We start from the raw sequence: 19,249 nt of genomic DNA on the forward strand, positions 1-19,249 counted from the left end.
CGCTCTCTCTCCCCGACTCCCGCTCTCTCTCCCCGACTCCCGCTCTCTCTCTCTAACTCCCGCTCTCTCTCCCCGACTCCTGCTCACACCCGCTCTCTCTCTCTAACTCCCGCTCTCTCTCCCCGACTCCTGCTCTCTCTCCCCGACTCCTGCTCACACCCGCTCTCTCTCTCTAACTCCCGCTCTCTCTCCCCGACTCCTGCTCTCTCTCCCCGACTCCTGCTCACACCCGCTCTCTCTCTCTAACTCCCGCTCTCTCTCCCCGACTCCTGCTCTCTCTCCCCGACTCCTGCTCACTCCCGCTCTCTCTCCCCGACTCCCGCTCACTCCCGCTCTCTCTCTCCCCGACTCCCGCTCACTCCCGCTCTCTCTCCCCGACTCCCGCTCTCTCTCCCCGACTCCTTCTCTCTCTCCCCGACTCCTGCTCACTCCCGCTCTCTCTCTCCCTGACTCCTGCTCACTCCCGCTCTCTCTCCCCGACTCCCGCTCTCTCTCCCCGACTCCTGCTCACTCCCGCTCTCTCTCCCCGACTCCTGCTCACACCCGCTCTCTCTCTCTAACTCCCGCTCTCTCTCCCCGACTCCTGCTCACACCCGCTCTCTCTCTCTAACTCCCGCTCTCTCTCCCCGACTCCTGCTCACTCCCGCTCTCTCTCCCCGACTCCTGCTCACACCCGCTCTCTCTCCCCGACTCCTGCTCACTCCCGCTCTCTCTCCCCGACTCCTGCTCACACCCGCTCTCTCTCTCTAACTCCCGCTCTCTCTCCCCGACTCCTGCTCTCTCTCCCCGACTCCCGCTCACTCCCGCTCTCTCTCTCCCCGACTCCCGCTCACTCCCGCTCTCTCTCCCCGACTCCCGCTCTCTCTCTCCAACTCCTGCTCTCTCTCCCCGACTCCCGCTCTCTGACCGCCTCTCTCTCTCTCCCCGATTCCTGCTCACTCCCGCTCTCTCTCCCCGACTCCTGCTCTCTCTCCCCGACTCCTGCTCACTTCCGCTCTCTCCCCGACTCCCTCTCTCCGACTCCCTCTCTCTCTCTCCCCGACTCCTGCTCACTCCCGCTCTCTCTCTCCGACTCCCTCTCTCTCTCTCCCCGACTCCTGCTCACTCCCGCTCTCTCTCCCCGACTCCCGCTCTCTCTCCCCGACTCCTGCTCACTCCCGCTCTCTCCAACTCCCGCTCTCTCCCCCGACTCCTGCTCACTTCCGCTCTCTCTCCCCGACTCCCTCTCTCTGACTGCCTCTCTCTCTCTCCCCGACTCCTGCTCACTCCCGCTCTCTCTCCCCGACTCCTGCTCTCTCTCCCCGACTCCTGCTCACTCCCGCTCTCTCTCCTCGACTCCCGCTCTCTCTCCCCGACTCCCTCTCTCTGACTGCCTCTCTCTCTCTCCCCGACTCCTGCTCACTCCCGCTCTCTCTCCCCGACTCCTGCTCACTCCCGCTCTCTCTCCCCGACTCCTGCTCACTCCCGCTCTCTCTCCTCGACTCCCGCGCTCTCTCCCTGACTCCTGCTCACTTGCCATGTAAGGGGTGTCTTATGGCCAGTATTCTAAAATTTGTTCTCCTGCTCCCTGTGTTCTGTTGGGAATATGAATGCTAAACCCACACAAGATGCTCAATATGTTCAAAATACTAAAAAATCCCGACATGTAAAGTCGTGGAAGGATATCTAGCGAATGGCAGCATAGTGGAAATGTCACTGGGCTAGTAATCCAGAGGCCTGGACTAATGATCCAGAGATGTGAGTTCAAATCCCACCATGGCAGCTGGGGAATTTAAATGCAGTAATTAAATAAAATCTGGAATAAAAAGCTCGTATCACTAATGTCCTTTAGGGAAGGAAATCTGCCGTCTTTACCTGGTCTGGCCTATATGTGACTCCAGACCCACAGCAATGTGGTTGACTCTCAATTGCCCTCTCAAATGGCCTAGCAAGCCATTGTAACAAACCACTACGAAACACAATAATAAGAATGAAACCAGACAGATCACCCGGCATCGACCTCGGTACCGGCTACGGACACGGCAATGGTACACCCAGCTCAGTCGATGCTGCAAAGTCCTCCTCATCAACATCTGGGGACTTGTGCCAAAATTGGGAGCGCTGTCCCACAGACTAGTCAAGCAACAGCCTGGCATAGTCATACTCACAAAATCATACCTTTCAGCCACTATCCCAAACTCCTCCTTTACCATCGCTGGGTATGTCCTGTCCCACCGGCAGGACAGACCCACCAGGGGTGGCGGGACAGTCGTGAAGGAGTGGTCGTGGGAGTCCTCAACATTGACTCCGGAACCCATGAAGTCTCATGGCTTCAGGTCAAGCATGGGCAAGGAAACCTCCTGCTGATTACCACCTACCGCCCTCCCTCAGCTGATGAATCAGTACTCCTCCATGTTGAACACCATTTGGAAGAAGCACTGAGAGTAGCAAGGGCACAGAATGTACTCTGGGTTCATCACCAAGAGTGGCTCGGTATCACCACTACTGGCCGAGCTGGCTGAGTCCTGAAGGACATAGCTGCCAGTCTGGGCCTGCGACAGGTGGCGAGTGAACCAACACAAGGGAAAAACCTACTTGACCTCATCCTCAACAATCTACCTACCGCAGATGCATCTGTCCATGACAGTATTGGTAGCAGTGACCACCGCACTGTCATTGTGGAGACGAAGTCCCGTCTTCACATTGAGGACACCCTCCATCGTGTTGTGTGGCACTACCACCATGCTAAATGGGATAGATTCAGAACAGATCTAGCAGCTCAAACTGGGCATCTATGGGGTGCTGTGGGCCATCAGCAGCAGCAGAATTGTATTCCATCACAATCTGTAACCTCATGGCCCGGCATATCCCTCACTCTACCATTACCATCAAGCCAGGGGACCAACCCTGGTTCAATAAGGAGTGTAGAAGAGCATGTCGGGAACAGCACCAAGTGTACCTAAAAATGAGGTGCCAACCTGGGGAAGCTGCAACACAGGACTACATGCATGCTAAAAAGCGGAAGCAGCATGCTATAGACAGGGCTAAGCGATCCCACAATCAACGGATCAGATCAAAGCTCTGCAGTCCTGTCACGTCCAGTCGTGAATAGTGGTGGACCATTAAACAACTAACAGGAGGAGCAGGCTCCATGAATATCCACATCCTCAATGAGGTGGAGCCCAGCATGTGAGTGCAAAAGGCAAGGCTGAATCGTTTGCAACCATCTTCAGCCAGAAGTGCCATGTGGGTGATCCATATTGGCCTACTCCCAAAGTCGCAACCATCACAGAAGCCAGTCTTCAGCCAATTTGATTCACTCCACGTGATATCAAGAAACGGCTGAGCGCACTGGATACAGCAAAGGCTATGGGCCCCGACAACATCCAGGCCGTCGTGCTGAAGACTTGTGCTCCAGAACTAGCTGCCTCTATAGCCAAGCTGTTCCAGTACAGCTACAACACTGGCATCTATCCGACAATGTGAAAAACTGCCCAGGTCTGTCCTATCCACAAAAAGCAGGACAAATCCAATCCGGCCAATTACCGCCCCATCAGTCTACTCTCAATCATCAGCAAAGTGATGGAAGGTGCCGTCGACAGTGCTATCAAGCGGCACTTACTCACCAATAACCTGGTCACTGATGCCCAGTTTGGGTTCCGCCAAGACCACGAGGCTCCCGACCTCATTACAGCCTTGGTCCAAACATGGACAAAAGAGCTGAATTCCAGAGGCGAGGTGAAAGTGACTGCCCTAGACATCAAGGCAGCATTTGACCAAGTGTGGCATCAAGGAGCACTAGTAAAACTGAAGTCAATGGGAATCGGGGGGGGGGGAAACTCTCCAATGGCTGGAGTCATACCTAGCACAAAGGAAGACAGTTGTGGTGGTTGAAGGTCAATCATCACAGCCCCAGGACATCACTGCAGGGGTTCCTCAAGGCAGTGTCCCAAGCCCAATCATCTTCAGCTGCTTCATCAATGATCCTCTCTCCATCATTAGGACAGAAATGGGGATGTTCGCTGAAGACTGCATAACTCCTCAGATAATGAAGCAGTCCATGCCCACATGCAACAAGACCTGGATGACGTTCAGGCTTGGGCTGGTAAGTTGCAGGTAACATTTGTGCCACAGAAGTGCCAGGCAATGACTATCTCCAACAAGCAAGAGTCTAACCACCACCCCTTGACATTCAATGGCATTACCATCACCAAATCCCCCACCATCAACATCCTGGGGGTCACCATTGATGAGAAACTTAACTGGACCAGTCACATAAATACTGTGGCAACAAGAGCAGGTCAGAGGCTAGGTATTCTGCATCAAGTGTCTCACCTCCTGACTCCCCAAAGCCTTTCCACAAGTAAGGAGTGTGATGGAATACTCTCCACTTGCCTGGATGAGTGCAGCTCCAACAACACTCAAGAAGTTCAACACCATTCAGGACAAAGCAGCCCGCTTGATTGGCAACCCATCCACCACCTTAAACATTCACTCCCTCTACCACCGGTGTACCATGGCTGCAGTGTGTACCATCTACAAGATGCACTACAGCAACTCGCCAAGGTTTCTTTGGCAGCACCTCCCAAACTCGCGACCTCTACCACCTAGAAGGACAAGGGCAGCAGGCGCATGGGAACACCACCACCTCCAGGTTCTCCTCCAAGTCACACACCATCCTGACTTAGAAGTATATCACCGATCCTTCATCGTCGCTGGGTCAAAATCCTAGAACTCCCTACCTAACAGCACTGTGGGGGTACCTTCACCACACGGACTGCAGCGGTTCAAGAAGGCAGCTCACTACCACCTTCTCAAGGGCAATTAGGGATGGGCAATAAATGCTGGCCTTGCCAGCAACGGCCACATCCCATAACCAAAAAAACAGGCAAAATTTCCCCCTTCACCAGTGTGCGCATATCTATAAATTAGAGTGGGTTGTACCATTTAATGTCTCGGGTTTATATATACAATGTCATAAATCGCAACTTCTACAAGAAGTAACTCAGGAAGTACTACTGGACGGCCAGCTGACGGCGCCGTCCGAGGAGTATAAATACTTGGCGTGGGCCCAACTTGGCCAGAGACAATCTGGAAACAGGAAGCTAGTGACTACTAACTAGACCTCCATGTTTTGTTACAAGTCGATTAAAGCCTTGCTTTATGTTCAACCAAGTGCGTAGTGAGTCTTTATTATGTCATACAATGTCTAAGTTAGCTTACTTAGCACAGTCTGAGAGTTATCATGATTAAACCTGTCTGTGATTTGATGTCATCATCTTTCTTTAGCTATATTTCTAATTAGCTAACCTGGTGCGTAGTGTTAGTTTTCTCTTTTGACAGTTATACTGCATTTTCAGTACCTAGAAACGTAAGCAATTGAAATTTTATGCTCTTTCATATGCCGTCTAACTTTGCATTCTTAATTTCTCTTGAAACATTTGAAGACCCTTGAAACCATTATGAAAACCTTCAATATATTTTTCAATACCCAAAACCTTTCATTTTGAAGCCTTAAAGGCACCTTCATTTAGATAAACGGAGTTTGACATTAAATATCTTTAAATTACATAGAGAGAATCTGCTGGTTATGTAGATCCTTTCTCGTGTGTCACTTAAGCAATAGATACGTCTTAGAAAAATGTAGCTGTCAATTTGTGGGAAATTTAGTAAGATAGCATTCTGTACTGATAACAGAGTCAAGAAGGCTCAGTACACAATGTTCTCAGCCATAAGAGTGTCTGGCTTCTTGTTCTTATCCAACGCTCAAGGCCACTTAATTCAAAAATAGAAGTCGTTCTTTGTTTTGTCAACACCACCTGCTTGTATATGTAGCAAATTGGCCATTTAGTCTGAACACTTAAATGATGTACGGACTTAAACTCCTTTGTTTAACTCGAGCTTCCCTACAAGCTCCCAAGTGTAGATTTTTGGCAAAGCTCAAGGTGTGGCCTCAACTGAGAACTTTACAGCACATGGTCATTCACTCCTACAGTGGCAAGCACCATCACAGATACATCCACTTTGGGGGGTGCGGAGGGTGGGAGGGTCAGTTAGTGAGTTACAGAAGGGAGTACTTGGTGATGCACAGAGTGTGAGCGAGGAACAGCAAATGCAGAACAAGGTTGTGTAAGACACAGCAGGCAACAATAATCTTAAACAACTTGGCTGATGTAGCTGTATGCCTCTTCGGATCCTGTACATACAAAATGTTAGTTTATAACAAGAGTTCAGGGAGCACTTGCCCTGTTTTACTGTGAAACTTTTCAATGTGTGTCCTTCAAAATGGACTCCCTCAACAACCTGAAGATGACAGCTTTCAGAAATGGCATTCTGCTTGGTGGGGGTTGATGTTAATCATTTACAAGATCACAAGATAAATACAAACAATGAAGCAGTCCATAATTCTTGTAGTTCCTCTTAACATATTCTTAGCATGACTGATGGTACATAAATAAGAGTTTCTATTTTCCTCATATAAGGGAGGCTAGTCGAATAGAAGACTGAAGATTCAGAGAGGATCCCTGATTTATAGGGATCTTTTCCGTTGATGTAGAAGCAGTGTCTTTGAAGAACTTATATCTGCATCTGTCTAGCTACATACTTTACCACCTTTCAAACCTTTATCCTTATTGATTTCTGAACAAAAGACATGTGACCCTTTCTGCAGACTGCATGTCTCTTCGTCAAGCAGCCTCCATTTTGCCCATAGCTATTTTTTGAAAAGACACATAAAATAGAGAGAAATTCCTGAGTCCATCACAGTGATAAAGCACTCCATAAAACTACATTTTTTTTCTGTTGCAACTATCACTGTAGCAAGCATCAACAAGTAAAATTCAATCTTGGAGATAGTTCAACGCCAGAAAGATTTATATTAAAAAAAACAGTATATTGCTATAAAACTTCTGTGCACAGTGTATTTTTAAGTGGTATTGAAAAAGATTGCCAACTTGCAGACAATGCCGGTTTTGGGTGGGTAGGGGGCGCTGTGTGAAGGCGGGGCGGGCGTTTGTTGCTAGGTTACAGGAGGCGGCTGTCAATCAATGGCCATCAAAGGCTGCGCGAGGCTCTGGGCTGGACACGCGTGCAACTCACCGGAGGCAACACCGGCACATTAACCCTGAGAAACCCAAGACAAACGCAGCAAGAGTTTGCTCCAGTGCAGGCACTCTGCGACTTGACTAGAGCTTGAGGTTTGATTCTCGTCCAGTTCTTGCCGTGTCCTGAGATGGTGCTGAAACGGGCTGATTGGAACCTGTGGATTGCTTGTCTTTGGATAGTTTGCTTCGAAGGTAAGATGTAATTATGTTTTAAAAAGTGCAATCAAGTATCAGCGCTCAGACTTTTAAAATCATTTACCGACGGGGTTGTGTTGTTGGAGAAAGATAACGAGGAAAGTTGACAAAATACTTTGTTAAATGAAGTCTTGTTTCAGGTTCTTTATTTTACTTGTTTATTCCTGATTTTTTTTTGTGGGTTTGACCTTTTTTTCATGGAAATAACACTAAGATTTGCATGGACAGAGCTCTGGATATTTATTTATTTTATTGGAATTTGTGAACGTTGCTTGTGTGTTGCTATCTGTACTAGTCACCCATCCAAAGTGGAGTCAGTTATTGGACGGGCCAGTTAGAAATGACACATTTTCATTCTTGTGCTGCTAATATACTTGGAGTGCCAGCAGTCAGCAACATTTTGAGGATTAGTAAAGGGTTTTGACAAAAATAAACCACCGAAAATCCAATATATACGAGTGCAATAATAAATACGAAACCCGGTGCTCGCAATTTGCAAGATTGTTTGTATGTGACCGGAAACAGAGAAAACAACGGATTCTTGAGGATCAATCGGAAGTTGCATGAAATGAGTTGTCAAACGTAGGTCATGTTTAAGATGAAAACAATAAAACGTCTGATGTATTTTCAGAGATCTATGTGTTTCTCAGAGCTTGTAGAGAAATAATTTGCAATTACAATAACACGACGTTTAGAATTTCCGATTCATTAAATTAAGCAAAATTAAAATCAGCTGCTATGAGAGAGAAATACATGTTTTCGGAGAGCCCTCTTAAACATGTGCCAGTAATGGATTGACCGTAAGGCATGGATTAGACAGCAAACAGAAGATGAAGCTACATATTGTGTATAGGAAGTACTGTATTAGCAGGTCTTACAGTTTTTACAGTACTGGTTTACAGAGTTTGTTTGTGATCAACATTATTGGTCAGTAAAGTTTTATTCAATGTTTGCAAGTTCTTATGTAAGTCTGCTAAAGGATCTTTGTAAGTCTCTGAAAATGTTTGCATTTTTGTTTGGCAGAGGAACAAGAACTGTGCATCAATTTTGCTGTTGTGACATTGTGAATTAAGTAACAAAATGATACATTTTGACATAATTTAGATGATTTTGTCATGTTGTGTTCAGGTAAGAGTAAATCTCTGAAGAGAAAAGTTAAGGCTGTAGGACAGAGTAATAATTTGGGTAAAATCAAGCATATTGTGCCAGGAAGGGACAGAGAGTTAATAACATTAGTGACTAAGGCCACCTTCAGGGGAAAAATAGAAAAAAGGTAAAATTTAAAGGCACTATATCCTAACGCATGAAGCATTCATAGCAAGAGAGCTGAAATAATGGCACAAATAGAGATAAATGGGTTTGATCCAGTAGCCATTACTGAGATGTGGTTGCAGGGTCACCAAGGTTGGGAACTAAATATTCCAGGGTACTTGACTTTTAGAAAAGATAGGCAAAATGGAAAAGAAGGTGGGGTAGCCCTGATGATAAAGGATGAGAGAAAGGATCTTAGCCCAGAAAATCAGGATGTAGAATCAGTATGGGTGGAGCTAAGAAATAACAAAGGATGGAAAACACTAGTGGGAGTAGTTTATAGGCTCCCTAAGAGTAATCATAGTGTTGGATAGAGTATAAATCAGAAAATTAGAGGTGCATGTAACAAGGGTAATGCAATAATCATGGTGGACTTTAATCTTCATATAGATTGGGCAAAGTAAATTGGCAAAAGTAGCTTGGAGGATGAGTTCATGAAATGCATTCGAGATAGTTTTCTAGAACAATATATCGAGGAACCAACTAGGTAACAGGTTACTTTAGATCTATTATTGTGTCATGAGAAAGGGTTAATTAGTAATCTTATTTAAAAGGATCCTCGAGGGAAGAGTGATCATAATATGATAGAAACATAGATAGGAGCAGGAGTAGGCCATTCGGCCGCTCGAGCCCGCTTCGCCATTTAATGAGATCATGGCTGATCATCCAAATTCAGTACCCTGTCCCTGCTTTCTCCCCATATCCCTTGATCCCTTTAGCCTTAAGAAATATATCCAACTCCTTCTTGAATATATTTAATGAATTGGCCTCAACTGCCCTGTGTGGCAGAGAATTCCACAGGTTCACCACTCTTTGGGTGAAGAAATTTCTCCTCATCTCAGTCCTAAATGGCTTACCCCTTATCCTTAGACTGTGACCTCTGGTTCTGGACTCCACTGCCATTGGGAACATCCTTGCTGCATCTAGCCTGTCTAGTCCTGTTAGAATTTTAAAAGTTTCAATGAGATCCCCTCTCATTCTTCTAAACTCTAGTGAATATAAGCCTAATTGACCCAATCTCTCTTCATATGTCATTCCTGCCATCCCAGATATCAGTCTGGTGAATCTTCGCTGCACTCCCTCCATGGCAAGAACATCCTTCCTCAGATAAGGTGACCAAAACTGCGCACAATATTCAAGGTGTGGTCTCACCAAGACCCTGTACAACTGCAGCAAGACATCCTTGCTCCTGTACTCGAATCCTCTTGCTATGAAGGCCAACATACCATTTGCCTTCTTAACTGCCTGCTGCACCTGCATGCTTACCTTCAGCGACTGGTGCACAAGGACACCCAGGTCTCGTTGCACTTCCCCTTTTCCCAATCTATTGCCGTTCAGATAATCTGTCGTCTTGTTTTTGCCACCGAAGTGGATAACCTCGCATTTATGCACATTGGGCAGATGCATGGCAAATGCAGTATAATCACCCAACCTGTCCATCATATTGGAGTTTCTCTGCATCCACCTCACAGCACACACGCCCACCCAGCTTTGTGTCGTCTGCAAACTTGGAGATATTACATCTAGTTCCCTCGTCTAGATCATTTTTATATATATTATATTGAATAGCTGGGGTCCTAGCACCGATCCCTGCGGTACCCCACTAGTCACTGCCTGCCACTCGGAAAAGGACCCGTTTACTCCAACTCTTTGCTTCCTGTCTGCCAACCAGTTCTCTATCCAAGACAGTACCTTACCCCCAATCCCATGTTTACATGCTAATCTCTTATGCGGGACCTTATCGAAAGCCTTCTGAAAGTCCAAATGCACCACATCCACTGGTTCTCCCTTATCTATTCTACCAGTTACATCCTCAAAAAATTCCAGCAGATTAGTCGAGCATGATTTACCTTTTGTAAATCCATGTTGACTTTGTCCGATCCTGTCGCTGTTTTCCAAATGCTCTGCTATTACATCTTTTATAATGGACTCTAGCATTTTCCCCACTAACAATGTCAGGCTTAATTCCCTGTTTTTTCCCTACCACCTTTTTTAAATAGTGGGGTTACATTAGCTACCCTCCAATCCATGGGAACTGTTTCAGAGTCTATAGAATTTTGGAAGATGACCAGCAATGCATCTACTATTTCTAGGGCCACCTCCTTAAGTACCCTAGGATGTAGATTATCAGGCCCTGGGGATTTATCGGCCTTCAATCCTGTCCATTTCCCTACAAATACTGATTTCATTCAATTCCTCCCCCTCATTAGACCCTATGTTCCCCGACATCTCTGGGAGGTTATTTGTGTCCTCATTTGTGAAGACAGAACCAAAGTATATATTTATCTGCCATTTCTTTGTTCCCTATTCTAAATTCCCCTGATTCTGACTGCAAGGGACCTACGCTTGATAGAATTTTATATTAATTTTGAGAGTGATGTGGTTAAGTCTGAAACTAGGGTTTTCAATTTAAACAAAGCCAATTACAGAAGTAGGAGGGGTGAGTTGGCTGAGGTAGATTGGGAAATTAGATTTAAAGCTATGATGGTAGATAAGCAATGGCAAACATTTAAAGAAATAATTCATTATTCTCAACAAAGATACATTCCCTTGTGCTACTGGAAAAGTGGTACAACCATGCTAACTAGAGAAGTTAAGGGTAGTATTAGATTAAAAGAGGCTTACAGTATTGCAAAAAAGAATAGTAAGCCTGAGGATTGGGAGAGTTTTAAAATTCAACAAAGGATGACTATTCAAGAAATAAAGAGGAAGAAAATACAATGAGAGTAAGCTAGCACGGAATATAAAAAACAGATTGTAAGAGCTTTTACAAGTATGTAAAGAAAGAAATTGGCGAAAGTAAACATGGGTCCCTTGGAGGCAGAGACAGAAGACATTCTACTAGGGAATAAGGAAATGGCAGAGACGTTAAACAAATATTTTGTGTCTGTCTTCACAGTAGAAAAAATACAGAACTGTGGGGAACCAAGGGCTTACTGAGAGTGAGGAACTAAAAGTAATTAATATTAGTAAAGAAAAATTACTGGAGAAATTAATGGGAATAAAAGCCAAACAATTCCCTGGACCTGATAGTCTACATCCTAGGTTTTTAAAGGTGGTGGCTACAGAGATGGTGGATTTGATTTTCTAGAATTCCTTAGATTCTAGAATGGTCCCTGTGGATTGGAAGGTAGCAAATGTAAAACCACTGTTCAGGAAATGAGAGTATAATGTGGGGAAGTATGAAATTACCCACTTTGGAAAAGCAGAATATTTTTTTAAATGGTGAGAGACTAGTCAGGATTCAGAGGGATTTGGGTGTCTTTATACACAAATCACAAAGTTAACATGCAGGTACACCAAGCAATTAGGAAGGCAAATGGTATGTTAGCGTTTATTCAAGAATGTTGCAGTATAAGAGTAAGTAAGACTTGCTACAATTATATAGGGCTTTGGTGAGACCATACCTGGAGCACCATATACAGCTTTGGTTTCCTTACCTAAGGAAACATATATTTGCTTTAGAGGTGGTGCAACGAAGGTTCACTAGATTGATTCCTGGGATGAGAGCTGTCCTAATGAAGAGAGACTGAGTAGAATTGGCCTATATTCTCTGGAGTTTAGAAGAATGAGAGGTGGCATAGTGGTTAGCACTGTTGCCTCACAGCGCCAGGGACCCGGGTTCGAATCCAGCCTCGGGTGACTGTCTGTGGAGTTTGCACATTCTCCCCGTGTTTGCGTGGGTTTACTCCGGGTGCTCCGGTTTCCTCCCACAGTCCAAAGATGTGCGGGTTAGGTTGATTGGCTATGATAAATTGACCCTTAGTGTTAGGGGGATTAAATACGTGGGGTTACGGGGATAGGGTGGGATATGTGTTGGTGTAGGGGTTACGGGGATCGGGTGGGATATGTGTCGGTGCAGGCTCGATGGGCCGAAATGGCCTCTATCTGCACTGTGTGGTTTCTGTGATTTCTGTGATCTGTGAAACATATAAAATTCTTAGAGGGCTTGACAGGGTAGATGCTGAGAGACTGTTTCCCCTGTCTGGAGAGTCCAGAACTAGGGGTCGTCATCTCAGGATAAGGATTGGCCATTTAGGACTGAGATGAGAATTTTCTTCATTCAGAGGGCTGTGAATTTTTGGAATTCTCTACCCTAGAGGGCCATGGATGCTTCGTATATTAAAGACTGAGATCGATAGAATTTTGAGCACTAGAGAATCAAGGGATATAGGGATAGGGTGAGTAAATGGGGTTGATGTAGATGTTCAGCCATAATCGTATTGAATGGTGGAGCAGGCTTGAGGGGCCATATGGTCTACTCCTGCTCCTATTTCTTGCGTTCTTATGTTTGTAAAGCAAATGAAATAAAGTTTGCCAAATGCTTTTTTTCCCCATCAAGATAGCCATTTGAATACTGCCAAAATCAACATTGTAACTAGAAACAGAATTTTACAGCACTGAAGGAGATAATTCTGTCTATAGCATCCGTGAAAGAGCACTTGGTCCCATTCCCCATGCCCTTTAAAAAAAATTCCTTTTCAAATATTTATCCACTTCCCTTTTAAAAGCTATATGATTCTGCTTCCACCGCTATCCCTGCTGGGGCATGCGTTCTAACAACCCAGTGTTTTTAAAAAAAATAAATAAATAAAAATTTTTTTTTTTTTTTAAATCTCCTAACCTCTCCCTCCATTCTTTTGGTTCACTTCCACAAAGGTTAGATCAGCCGTTATTCTAACCTTCAGTATTTTCAGTGTTTGCAGATTACAAACTGTAATGTGTGATAGCAACTATATTTTCCAGCGTTCCCACTAACTAACAGTATTCAAATGATTCAATAATGATTACCAATAAAAATATGTGCAGAATAAAACATGGCAGTAATTGGACCCTATGTTTCTTATGGAAAACTGAAAAGTCATCAGGACTCCTTCAAGTAAGTGGCAATCATATATATTTTATGATGTATGTGCTTTTCAGTCAGCTAGTTTAATGTTTTTTATGTTTTACAATTTGAAAAATTACATTAAGGATTTAAATATAGAGTATCTGAACACTTGGTTACTGTGGTCATAAGAACTAAATTGTTTAAGAAGTGCATAAAAGAGTAGGTTTAACCAGTATAAATTGCATGCTTCCTGTTATGTGACATGTGTTACAGAAAAATAATTAGATTCATCTAGCTCCTTACAGTTGTGGGTCTGTACTGTGAATTTGTATTCTCTTCATACATTTCTACCTCTCTCACCTCAGACCAAGCCTGGAAGCTTCTGCTCCTTTCCAAACAATAAACATGTTCCACTTCTTCTTAAATGATTCAACAGATTCTGCATTCATTGTACTTAGTGGCTGTTTAATCTCTACGCTCACACACCTTTACACAGTACGCAGCTGTACGTTTTGTATTTGATCAGGCAATTAATATGACCACCAAGTTGAAAACTGCGGCCAAGTTAAACTTTCAAGTTCTGGTGGCTATCATGTGTATATATATCCTGTTCCCATCACCTGTGCTCGCTGACCTACATTTGAGAATTTCAAAGTCTCATCCTTGTATTCAAATCCCTCCAGCACACACAAACACACACACACACATTCTCCAACCCTACAACCTTCTGACAACTCTGCGTTCCTCCAATTATGGCCTCCTGTGCATTCCCGACTTCTTTCCCTCTCTCTCTCCTTTTCCCCGCCCCCCCCCCCCCCCCCCCAACACACTATTGGAGGCTGTGCCTTCAGCTATCTAGCCCCATACCTTTGGAATTGCCTCCCTAAACCCCTCTGCCTATCCACATCTCTCTCCTCCTTTAAGACGCTCCTGAAAACCTGTGTCTTTGACTAATGTCTCCTTATTTGGCTTGGTGTCAATTTTGTCTGATTACTCCCCTACAAAGCACATTGGGATGTTTTACTATGTTAAAGGCGCTATATAAATGCTGTTGACGATGTTATCAGAAATTGGTAGCTCTTGTCACCAAAATGATAGCAACATAGAATACTGTTGAAATGTGAATATAATCTTTTGCAATTTACATTTCTCAGCTTATTCTTACACTTATGCCCCAGATTACAGTGATAGATTCTCACAAAAGAAGTTTTGCATAATTTCCACTTCATCCATCTTCTTGATAAATTGGCCCTGTGAAAATTCCCAGACAAAGCTGAAACCTATCATATTCAGATCCCAGCGGAGCTTGGGGCTGTTCCGTCAGATTCTTGCTGAAATTACAGCGGGAGTAATGGCGAGTAATTTTAGCCTCCATGTACATACTCATGTGTAAGACTAGCAATTTAGGTCATTATTTGGGGATTGAAAGAGGGAAGGGGTTGTATTATATGCAAGTTATTGTGGTGGCTGCTACTGTAACTCAGTCTGGAGAGTACAATCACCAACTCCTAGGCCATTCCAGATTGCTTGTTTACGGTTCCCAGAATCCAGTTCCCCCCTCTCAACCTCCCCAGTATTCCACTCCCTGTTTGTACACCATGCTGGCAGAACATGGAATAGCCAGCATTCAATTCAATTCAATTTCCCACACTCTCGGGCACCACAGCCACTGATGGGAGATCTTACAAATGGATCAATTGTTTTCAGTTTTTTTTTGCCTGGAAAGTAACGAGGCAGGGGGGGTGGGGGTGGGGGCAGGGCCATCTTTTATGTAAGAATACATGGTAAGGTGTGTAATGTCCATGTGTAATTGAGACACGGACTGCAGAAGTTGGTTATAACAGGTGTTTGCGGAATGGAGACAAAACTGGAACTACTATACAAAGTTACTACACAGGCTTATATACAGGGGTGGTCACTACTGGTACTGCAGTATACAGGGGCTGCAGAATATAGTTCCTTCTTCAAGGTACATACACTACAATTCCTCCCCTTTTAGCTAAACAGTACATAACATTCAATTAATACTTAAATAACATATTTACAATTACAGTTGCTATATACATTAGCTGAAGTTAATCAATTATAAATTCAGTCTTTGAGGAGGCTTCCTGATTCTGTCCGGATAACGCCTCTTTGGGGTATCGGGTTCTTCTGGCAAAGTTGATTCGGAATCAATGTTGTTGTTTGGTTCGTCTGCTTCCAATATCACCGATTCTGAGGTAGATGCAATTGGTACTTTGGTTTCATCACCAGGTGTATAGGATCGTGGTGTAGATTTGACGTTTTCCAGTGACTCTAGAATCTGGTCAGCATGGCGTCTTGCAATGCTCTCTCCAACGTCCACGGTATACATTAGAGGTCCTTGCCGTGTGCAGATCGTTCCTGGCTGCCATTTCTCTGTGCGGTAGTCCCGGGCCAAAACTGGTTGACCTATCTTAAAACTCCTGGTCGGCCTTTCATTCATATTCTGAAACTGCCTGTTCTCCACATCTCTTATGTTTGGCTTAACCAAATCCAAGCGGCATCGTAGTCTTCGATTGAAGAACATCATGGCTGGAGTTTGGTTGGTAATCGCATGTGTCGCATTCCGGTAGGCAAACAAGAAGTTATCCACCTTGTGTTGTAGGGGTATGTCTTCATTACACATTGCCTTGATAGCCTTCTTGAATGTTTGAACGAACCTCTCAGCCAATCCATTGGTGGCTGGATGATATGGGGCGGATGTGCAATGCTTAACACCATTGTTCTTTAAGAACCTCCGGAACTCTTCAGACACAAACTGTGGTCCATTGTCGGAGCAAATCTGTTCAGGCAGCCCATTTCTGGCGAATATGGTTCGTAAGACTGTGATAGTTTTTTCTGTGGTGGTTGAGGACATTTTTATTACCTCTGGCCACTTTGTGCATCCACCACAATTAAAAACATCAAGTCCATAAATGGACCAGCAAAATCAATGTGTACCCTTTGCCATGGAGATGAGGGCCACTCCCATGGACGTAGAGGGGCTTGTGGTGGGGCGTTTTGGACCTTCTGGCATCCTGTACAGCTCTTGGTCATCTCTTCGATTTCTCTATCGATTCCCGGCCACCACACAAACGCTCTGGCTAAGCTCTTCATTTTTACCCCTCCCAGATGACCCTCATAAAGCTCATTGAGCACTCTATCCTTCAATTTGGGTGGAATTACTACTCTGGATCCACACATCAAGGTTCCTCTGCACACTGACTGCTGTTCTCTTCTCGGCGAGAATGCTGGCAGCAGTGGTTCGCCATGTACTGGCCATCCCTTCACCGTTAAATCATAGACCCTGGAGAGTGTCGGGTCATTTCATGTTTCCTTTTCTATGTTTGCATTCGTCACAGGTAGACATTCGACTATGGTCGAGTGGAATATCTCCACAGGATCCACTGCAGGTGCTTCTTCCACCGTCGGCAACGGTAGGCGCGACAATCCATCAGCATTCCCATGCTGTTTATTTCCTTTGTACTCGCTGTCATTGGTGTGCCCCTAGGAAAAGGGACCACCTCTGTAGCCGTTGTGCTGTCATTATCGGGACGCCCTTCTTAGGGTTGAAAATGGAGACGAGGTTGATGATCAGTTAGAGTAAATTTCTGTCCGTGCAGGTAGTGATTGATCTTCTCCACCCCCCCCCCCCCCCCCCCCAACACCAGGCTGAGGGCCTCTCTGTCAATCTGGGCATAGTAACGCTCGGCTGAAGTTAACGAGCGTGACGCAAAAGCTATCGGCCTCTCTGAACCATCAAGGAATTTATGTGACAGTACCGCTCCAACGCCGTAGGGAGACGCATCACACGCCAGTCTTCTCGGTAGTGATGGGTTGTAGTGAGCCAATACTTCTCTTGAAGTGATCAGGCCTTTACACTTCTGAAAGGCCCGCTTACATTCATCGCTCCATTTCCATGCTACTCCAGTTTGTAGCAGGACGTTCAGTGGGTGCAGAATTGTGGACAAATTCGGCAAAAACATATGGTAGTAATTCACCCATCCGAGGAATGACCTCAATTGCGACACATTTTTAGGCGCTGGAGCCTTAACTACCGCTTCAATTTTGCCAGGGGACTTATGTAACCCCTCTTCAATCACGTGGCCACAATACGATATTTGTTTCTTAAAAAACTCGCACTTGGGGCGATTGGCTCGTAGCCCATGTTCTCTTAGTCTAGTGAGCACCTGCTCTAGGTTGGCAAGGTGTTCACTGTCATCTTCACCTGTCACTAGGATGTCGTCCAAGTAACACTGAGTCCCCGGAATCCCTTGCAGGACTTGTTCCATCGCTCTTTGCCATATAGGCGGAGCTGATGCTACTCCGAATACCAGTCGATTATACTGGTAAAGACCTTTGTGAGTGTTTATCGTGAGATATTTCCAAGAGGATTCTTCAACCTCCATCTGCAAATATGCTTGCGCTAAGTCAATTTTTGTAAAACGTTTCCCTCCAGATAGTGAGGCGAAAATATCTTCTATCCTCGGAAGAGGATACTGTACTGTGTGAAGGACTGGGTTCACCGTCACCTTGAAGTCCCCACAGATGCGAACATTCCTTGGCTCCTCAGACTTATTGTTTAACGTTTTCTTCATGACAGGAACGATGGGTGTCGCCCACTCGCTCCAGTCTACCTTAGATAACACGCCTGCATTCTCCAGCTCTGCCTCGACGGCTGGGCGAATTGCATACGGTACCGGTCTTGCTTTGAAAAACTTGGGAATTGCATTCTCTTCTATTTTTATCGAGGCGGTTACGCCTTTAAGAGTTCCCAGTCCTTGTTGAAATACCTCCTTTAGCGTTAGCTAAGATTTTTGACAGTCGTCCAGGTGTGACGTCGTCATCCTTTTTTACCAGCCACAGTCAGTGCCTGAATGGAGTGCCAGTCTAAACTTATCTTTCTGATCCATTCACGTCCCAATAACGGTGGTCCACCATCTTGCAGTATGTACAGATACAATTTCTGTATTTCCTTGCCGTTGTATTCGACAGGCACCCTTATTTTCCCTCTGGGGTATACTTTCTGCCTCGTATATGTCTTCAAGACAATGGATGTGTCTTTCAAGGGTATGTGTGAGAATAGCCGCTCGTATTCTCGTCGATTCATGATGGTCAGGGCTGATCCTGTATCCAATTCCATTTTGACTTGGAACCCTGCTATCGTGAGGGTGACCCAAATGGTTCGGTGATCCTCTTTTGCAATTACGTTGTGTAGTTTGAGACAGCTTAGTCTCTTGTTCCCGGATTCACTATCGCTCTTCTGGTCTTCGGAACTACTGTCCGTCATCTTTTGTACTTTCCTGTACTGTTCCTTTAGTAGTCTTTTTGTTGTCGTTAGTCTTCTTCCCGGACCTGCAAACTCGTGCAATGTGTCCCATCTTTCCGCATTGCCTGCATGTTTTTTCCTTGGACCAGCAGTCCTTCTGGTCATGGGTTGTTCTGCCGCAGCGATAACATTTTTCAAATCCCCATGTCATTTCGTGGGTGCCGTATTCCTGTGGCTTTTGCTGTATTTCCGCAGCTCCCCTTGCTGCTGCTTCGTACGATACTGCCACGCTGAAAGCCTTATCTAGCGTCAGCTCTTTCTCTGAGAGTAACCTCTTCTGGGTTCCTTCACTCAGGAGTCCACAGACAAATTTGTCCCGTAGGGTATCTGCCAGTCCTGCTCCGAACTGGCAGTGCTTTGATAGCTTGCGTAATTCCGTAAGGTAATCAGCATTGCTCTCATCTTTATGCTGATTTCTCCTGTGGAATTTAAATCTTTCTGCTATCAGCAGCGGTGTAGGATTTAGGTGTTCCTGTAGGATATCAACAATTTCGTTAA

At 45.2% G+C, this 19,249-nt stretch overlaps 1 protein-coding gene across 3 annotated transcripts in view; it reads left to right on the forward strand.

Moving 5' to 3' along the window:
• The first annotated feature begins 7,027 nt into the window (after positions 1-7,027).
• Positions 7,028-19,249, forward strand: part of igsf11 (immunoglobulin superfamily member 11) — a 287,696-nt gene continuing 275,474 nt past the window's right edge. For 2 of the 3 annotated variants that reach the window (XM_086006577.1, XM_086006580.1), the window contains exon 1: positions 7,028-7,274. Coding sequence is in view for 2 of the 3 variants with exons in the window: in XM_086006580.1 (XP_085862706.1) it covers positions 7,211-7,274 (64 nt within the window). In the remaining variant the exon portion in view is untranslated. The remainder of the gene's footprint in view (positions 7,275-19,249) is intronic. The other variant, XM_086006576.1, reaches the window with a different exon arrangement.

This window comes from Somniosus microcephalus, chromosome 14 (genome assembly GCF_052327205.1).
Source record: "Somniosus microcephalus isolate GS21.2 chromosome 14, FLI_Smic_1.0, whole genome shotgun sequence".
Classification (NCBI taxonomy): domain Eukaryota; kingdom Metazoa; phylum Chordata; class Chondrichthyes; order Squaliformes; family Somniosidae; genus Somniosus; species Somniosus microcephalus.